General features: G+C 54.9%; 1 protein-coding gene across 2 annotated transcripts in view; it reads right to left on the bottom strand.

The window, feature by feature from the left end:
- LOC132834028 (basal cell adhesion molecule-like) overlaps window positions 1–7,500 on the bottom strand; it is a 110,936-nt gene that overhangs the window by 21,341 nt on the left and 82,095 nt on the right. For both annotated transcript variants that reach the window (XM_060852749.1, XM_060852750.1), the window contains exons 7-10: window positions 7,302–7,426; window positions 6,967–7,123; window positions 6,145–6,260; window positions 1,003–1,144 (exon numbers count right to left, since the gene is read on the bottom strand). In XM_060852749.1, coding sequence (XP_060708732.1) covers window positions 1,003–1,144; window positions 6,145–6,260; window positions 6,967–7,123; window positions 7,302–7,426 — 540 coding nt within the window. The remainder of the gene's footprint in view (window positions 1–1,002; window positions 1,145–6,144; window positions 6,261–6,966; window positions 7,124–7,301; window positions 7,427–7,500) is intronic.

Raw genomic sequence — 7,500 nt, 5'->3', positions numbered from 1 at the left:
ATCTGTCCCACCCATTCCCGGGAAACCCAGCACCAACGTGGATTCTTCCTGGTGATTAAAGCCTCTCCAGCCCCTACACCCCCTCACTATCTCTGTAACCCCCTCCAGCCCCTACACCCACTCCCTATCTCCGTAACCCCTCCAGCCCCTACACCCCCTCACTATCTCTGTAACCCCCTCCAGTCCCTACACCCCCTCCCTATCTCTGTAACCCCCTCCAGTCCTTATACCCTCTCCATATCTCAGTAACCCGCTCCAGCCCCTACACCCCCTCCCTATCTCTGTAACCCCCTCCAGCCCCTACACCCCCTCCTATCTCCGTAACCCCCTCCAGTCCCTACACCTCCTCCCTATCTCCGTAACCCCCTCCAGCCCCTACGCCCCCTCCCTATCTCCGTAACCCCCTCCAGCCCCTACGCCCCCTCCCTATCTCCGTAACCCCCTCCAGCCCCTACGCCCCCTCCCTATCTCTGTAACCCCCTCCAGCCCCTACGCCCCCTCCCTATCTCTGTAACCCCCTCCAGTCCCTACACCCCCTCCCTATCACTAACCCCCTCCAGCCCCTACACCCCCTCCCTATCTCTGTAACCCCCTCCCTATCTCTGTAACCCCCTCCAGCCCGTACACACACACACACAGTCACACACTCACACACTCAGTCACACACACACAGTCACACACACACAGTCACTCACACACAGTCACTCACACACAGTCACTCACACAGTCACACACTCACATGCCCACACACACAGCCACACTAATAACACACAGTCACACTCACACACACTCCTCTAAGTCCCCTCTGAGCACTGACATCCTGACCCTCATTTTGAGGGGGTGGGTTCCTGTCTCTGACATGTTTTCCACTGGGACCGTGTGGGTGTGTCATCACTGCGTGGAAACCCTTGTACATGGCGCTATGTGAATGCAGGTTGGATTGGTGTGTGTCGGTGGGAGTCCTGGTGTCTGCCCGGTCTCAGCCGGGAGTCTCCTCCTTACCCTGCACGTGCACCTCGATGCTCTGGCTCCGTTTCAGCCCCCGGATCGCTGGTGCTTTGGCTTCACACACGTAACTCCCTGCCGAATGGTAGCTGACTCCCTCCAGGGTGAGGTTCCCCGAATCAGAAACTGTCGCCTTTCCCTGTAACAAATCCCAAATGAGGGAGGTCTCCGAAATCCCAGCCCCAGCCCCTCGCGAGCCCCTTCAATAATGAGGCAGGTGCTAACGTAGACCATTCAGCCCATCGCTGGCACAGTGAGATTGCAGTAATTGGATCATCCCCTGCTCCAGCTAACAGTCACCAGAGAGTCATTGAGATGTACAGCACGGAAACAGACCCTTCAGCCCATCTCGTCCATGCCGACTAGGTATCCCAACCTAATCTAGTCCCATTAGCCAGCACTTGGCCCATATCCCTCCAAACCCTTCCTAGTCATGTCCCCATCCAGATGCCTCTTAAATGCTGTCATTGTACCAGCCCCCACCACTTCCTCTGGCAGCTCATTCCATACACGTACCACCCTCTGGGTGAAAAAGTTGCCCCTTAGGTCCCTTTCAAATCTTTCCCCTCTCACCCTAAACCTATGCCCTCTAGTTCTGGACTTCAAAGTTTGTGAGAAGATTTGTAGCTCGGGTGCTCGTTGTTGTGGTTCTGTTCCCCGAGCTGGGAGTTTGTGTTCCAGACGTTTCGTCCCCCGTCTAGGTGAGATCCTCAGTGCTTTGGAGCCTCCTGTGAAGCACTTCTGTGATCTTTCCTCTGGCATTTGTAGTGGTTTGAATCTGCCGCGTCCGGTTGTCAGTTCCAGCTGTCCGCTGCAGTGGTCGGTATATAGGGTCCAGGTCGATGTGCTTATTGATTGAATCTGTGGATGAGTGCCATGCCTCTAGGAATTCCCTGGCTGTTCTGTGTTTGGCCTGTCCTATAATAGTGGTGTTGTCCCAGTCGAATTCATGTTGCTTGTCATCTGAGTGTGGGATTACTAAGGATAGCTGGTCGTGTCGTTCCGTGGCTAGTTGGTGTTCATGGATGCGGATCGTTAGCTGTCTTCCTGTTTGTCCTAAGTTGTGTTTTGTGCGGTCCTTGCATCCCAAACAGGAAGACAGCTAACGATCCGCATCCATGAACACCAACTAGCCACGGAACGACACGACCAGCTATCCTTAGTAGCCACACACGCAGATGACAAGCAACATGAATTCGACTGGGACAACATTACTATGGGACCAAACTGGGCACAGTTAGGTTTAGTTTTATCCAGCGTGTTGGTGCTGCTGGGTACAGACACAGACCCCCTGTGGGACTCCACTGGGAATGACCCCTTGCAGTATTCCTGCTTTTTCATTTTCTGCCTATTAATTAATCCTCACTGCAGGACTGTGTTCTATTACATGAAATCTTTCCAAGGCTTCGATTTCCCCTCCTCCCTATATCTGTAAAATACTCCACGTGACTCAAAGCCAGATTGGTTTCCTGTTGGGAACTGTGTGGGGGAGTGTTTTAATGGATTGCGTTGTTGGTGCGACAGGACAGCGATAGTCAAAATGCCATTATTTCGCTGACATTGCTCTGTGACAGAAAACATCTCAGCTCCACTGTACGATTAACAGAATAGACAGGGGTGCAGTAACTGGTGACGGCTAACAGGGAGAGAGCGGGGTCTCGGTTCATGGAGATAAACACGAGAGAAACAAAAAACCGTCCTCGAATTAGTCACGAACAAACCTTCCAACTTTCAGAAACTTTCCAAACTCTCTTCTGAAGTTCTCGGTTTGAGGTGGGGTGAATGTTGACACTGTGTTGGAGGTGGGAGTCTGAGCGCCCAGTCGATGCTGCAGCAAGGTCTCCTGAGAACTATGCTTCCACAGGTGTTAAATCCATCCCAGTCAGTCAGTTACGGCACTCATTCCAGGCAAATGAAACAACCCAGGATGAGGCCATTCCACCCGTCCTGTCCGCTGCTGACCCGGGTGCCATTTCTAATCCAATCGCCGGCCCAGAACCCTGCAACTTTCGCAGTTCGGGGGTGGGTGAAGAGCTGAAGGGTTTAAGGCCTGTGTTTTCACCAGGAAGTGAGTTGCACACCCTCTGAGTGAAAGCTATTGAACGCACTCGAGTCACAGTTGCATTTCTTTGACTACTTTTTTCGGGTTAAATTTATGGGGTTGACTATTCCAGGGATACGACATTTGAGGAGCTGAAATTCACGCCCGTCACGCCCGTATCGTTAGCCAGACACCCAGTTCATCTCTGAACGGGGAAAGCAAAATCAGCAGAGGGTTCCGGTAATTCGGAGCAGACCGGGAGCAGGGGAGAACAACCAGCAGTTGGAGTGGGAAATGACGGCCAGCGCATTAACTCAGAAACGTCGAGCTGTTATCCCGGAAGAACCGGGGGTCGACATTTACAAGGGATGTACGGGGACTTCCAGGTTATCTGGGTCAAAGGTAGGGGGTCACCTTTGACGTGGGCTGGACTATTACGCCAGTATCCACGGTACCCACCTCCGCTCCTTCGGCCAAGTCTGCTCAACTCCAGGAAGGCTTGGTTGTTGAACTCTTCACCAAGGGGACACAGGCCCCCCTCCTGTCTCACTCTGTCACTACCTCACCCCCCCCGAACACCCTCACGGTATTGTACATCTCAATCACGTCGCCCCTCAGTCTTCTCTCGTCTGATGAAACCCTCAGCTACCCATCGCTGAGGGTTAGCGCGCAGGTACAGCAGGAGGTAAGGAAGGGTTATGGTGTGTTGGTCTTCACCGTGAGAGGATTCGAGTCCGGGAGTAGAGGGATGTGCTGTTGTAGTTATACTGGGCCTTGGGGAGGCCACACCGAGAGTATTGTGGGCGGTTTTGGGTCTCCCTTTCTGAGGAAGGATGCTCTCCCCCCCTCGAGGGAGGGTTGACCCAGGATGGTTCCGGGGATGGTAGGGCTGACGCACGGGGAGAGATTGACCAGGTTCGGATTGTTTTCACCGGGTAATGGGGAGGGGGGGTCTCACAGAGACTTACAAAACGCTAACAGGACGGGGACAGGGTAGATGCAGGGAGGAGGTTCCCGATGGTGGGTGGGCCCAGAACCGGGGGGGGGGGGAGTCAGTGTCTGAGGATTCAGGGGGTGGGGCCATTGAGGACGGAGATGAGGAGACATGTCTTCACCCAGAGAGTGGGGAGCCAGTGGGATTCATTCCCACGGGAAGGAGCTGATGCCAAAAACATTGAATGTACGGGATCTCGCACTGGGGTGGATGGGGTCAAGGGGAGAAAACAGGGTGGGGCTATTGAGTTGGATGATCAGCCATGATGGTGATGGATGGGGCAGCAGGCTGGAGGGGCTGAATGGCTACCACCCCCACCTTTGATATTTCTGTGTGAGCCTCTGAGGGACGATGCTCCAGCCCTGACCACACCCCGGGAAATCACCTCCTCGCGCTCTCTCTCCACAGAAACGCCATTCTTGCTGTAACATGGCGACCAGGACGGCACCCGAACCTCCAGGTGTGGCTCTCACCATCACTCCAGTGAGAGGAACAGGAGCTTTGTTTGTGGGCGGCACGGTGGCACAGTGGTTAGCACTGCTGCCTCCCAGCGCCAGAGACCCGGGTTCAATTCCCGACTGTGTGGAGTTTGCACGTTCTCCCCGTGTCTGCGTGGGTTTCCTCCGGGTGCTCCGGTTTCCTCCCACAGTCCAGAGATGTGCAGGTCAGGGTGAATTGGCCATGCTAAATTGCCCCATAGTGTTAGGTGTAGGGGACTGGGTCCATGTGGACTGCTCTTCGGAGGGTCAGTGTGGACTTGTTGGGCCGAAGGGCCTGTTTCCACACTGTAAGGAACCTAATCTAATCAAACGTAGAAGGATTGACTGGGATTTTATGGTGTTCCAATTCTTAAAGACACGAGTTTGATCATTATTGGGGATGGCAAGGATGAGGATAACATGGGAAGGGGGAATGGACACCAATCAGCCATGCTTTGACTGAATGCAGGAGCAGACAGAGAGCTGAATGGTTAATCATTTCTCCTGTTTTGAGGCTCTCACACAGTTCCAAACAGAATGCCCAATCGTAATACAGGAGAATATTCAGAGATTCAGAGGAAACAGGCCATTCGAGCAATGTCCATACTTCAAAGAGCATCCCCAGCCTTTCTCAGTACACCCTACATTTCCCATGGCCAATCCACTCTAACCTGCACATCCCTGGGCACTATGGGACAATTTCCATGGCCAATCCACCCTAACCTGCACATCCCTGGGCACTATGGGACAATTTCCCATGGCCAATCCACCCTAACCTGCACATCCCTGGGCACTATGGGACAATTTCCCATGGCCAATCCACCCTAACCTGCACATCCCTGGACACTATGGGACAATTTCCCATGGCCAATCCACCCTAACCTACACATCCCTGGGCACTATGGGACAATTTCCCATGGCCAATCCACCCTAACCTGCACATCCCTGGACACTATGGGACAATTTCCCATGGCCAATCCACCCTAACCTGCACATCCCTGGACACTATGGGACAATTTCCATGGCCAATCCACCCTAACCTGCACATCCCTGGACACTATGGGACAATTTCCCATGGCCAATCCACCCTAACCTGCACATCCCTGGACACTATGGGACAATTTCCCATGGCCAATCCACCCTAACCTACACATCCCTGGGTACGATGGGACAATTTCCCATGGCCAATCCACCCTAACCTGCACATCCCTGGGCACTATGGGACAATTTCCCATGGCCAATTCACCCGCACATCTTTGGACTGTGGGAGGAAACCGGAGCACCCGAGGAAACCCACACAGACACAGGGAGAACGTGCAAACTCCACACAGTCAGTCGCCCGAGGCTGGGATCGAACCCGGGTCCCTGGCGCCGTGAGGCAGCAGTGCTACCCCCTGAGCCACCGTGTTATGGGATTACATTGGGTGCTGCCAGTTAGTGATGCCACCTGAGACAGGAAGGGCCAATCCCAATCGGATCCAACGCTCCCAGTTGCCTGCTCTTCCCCTTGTTGGTCTATTCCCTTTCCCTGCGAAGCAGTGAGTGTTTTGGGACGGTTCTTTCTGCAGAATGGGAATGGTGTCCGGGAGGGAACACAGGGTGATTTCAGCAGCCTGTTGACTGACCTTTTTCCAAATGACCTTCGGGGTCACCGATCCATGGGCGGTGCAGGAGATCTGGACGTCCTTGCCCTTGGGGAGGATGATGGGACCTTGCAGACTGAGCACCGGGGGGTCGATATCTACAGGGAGACACAGGGGGGGACAGGGTCAGAATACCAGCCACAGAGAAAGCGTCCCCGTTCTCAGCACGCCCCTTTTCCATCTCTCAGGATTGGCCCGCCCACGTTCCCGGCCAGCCTTGGGAATACCGTGCTGCCAACACTCCGGGAATTCCCGCGTCAAGGCACCAAGGGCTCGAAGCCTTGGATTTCCTGAACAGAAACTCCTTGGTGGGCCGCGCCACGGGAATGCTCTAACTGCGCGCCCCCATTCCCACGGCGACGGGCTTCCTCTCCCAGATTCGGAGAGGGCATGTCACATGACCCGCATTCACCCAGTCACATGACAACGGCCACCATCAACTGCAACTTCCCAAAATCTTAACTAGGGGTTTACAGAGATAGGGATCGGGTGTAGGGGCTGGGGGAGGTTACAGAGATAGGGAGGGGGTGTAGGGGCTGGAGGGGGTTACAGAGATAGGAAGGGGGTGTAGGGGCTGGAGGGCGTTACAGAGATAGAGAGGGGGTGTAGGGTTGGAGGGGGTTACAGAGATAGGGAGGGGGTATAGGGGCTGGAGGGGTTTACAGAGATAGGGAGGGGGTTGATGAAGAGCCCTGCTTTACATTGGGAACAGTTTTGTGTCCCTGGGTCTATCCCCCCCTCCCCCAAGGTGTGCAGTGGGGTCTGTGATGGTGGGGAGGGAGGGATGGTGAGGTAGGGTCTTACAGTTGACCACCACATTGAGCTGCTTCTTCAGAACGACGTCGTCGGGGGCGTCGAAATCCAGGGCCTCACACACGTAGGTGCCAGAGTCGTCCTTCCTCACGTTGGCCAGGGTGAAGAGGCCATTTTTGCTGTTAGCCAAGTCAGTTTCCTCATCATTCTGCAGGACGGAGAGGCTCAGTTATCACCCACGCGGGCACTCCCGGAGCGCCCAGATCACCCCTCGCCGCCCCTCGCTCCTGCTCGGCCTACCTTCGCTCTTCCCGTCACCCTGTCCTGTCTCCAGCCCCTCACCCCTGTCCCTCCCCCTTTGGGCCCTCGCACCCGTCCCGACTCACCTCCATCCTGTAGTAGGCGTACTCCGGCTGTGGGAATCCATCGGCAAAACACCTCAGGGTGACATTGTCTCCCTCCCGGATCACGGAGTCGGAGGTGAGGTTAAAGGTCACGTGTTCCGTGTTGTCTGGGGGTGGGGAGAGGGAGATCGAGACTTCAAACATGGGCGGTCACTCTCGTATTACCCTGCCATGCTCACCC

The sequence above is a fragment of the Hemiscyllium ocellatum genome, chromosome 38 (assembly GCF_020745735.1).
Source record: "Hemiscyllium ocellatum isolate sHemOce1 chromosome 38, sHemOce1.pat.X.cur, whole genome shotgun sequence".
NCBI lineage: Eukaryota > Metazoa > Chordata > Chondrichthyes > Orectolobiformes > Hemiscylliidae > Hemiscyllium > Hemiscyllium ocellatum.
This window is presented reverse-complemented; position numbering and strand designations above follow the sequence as displayed.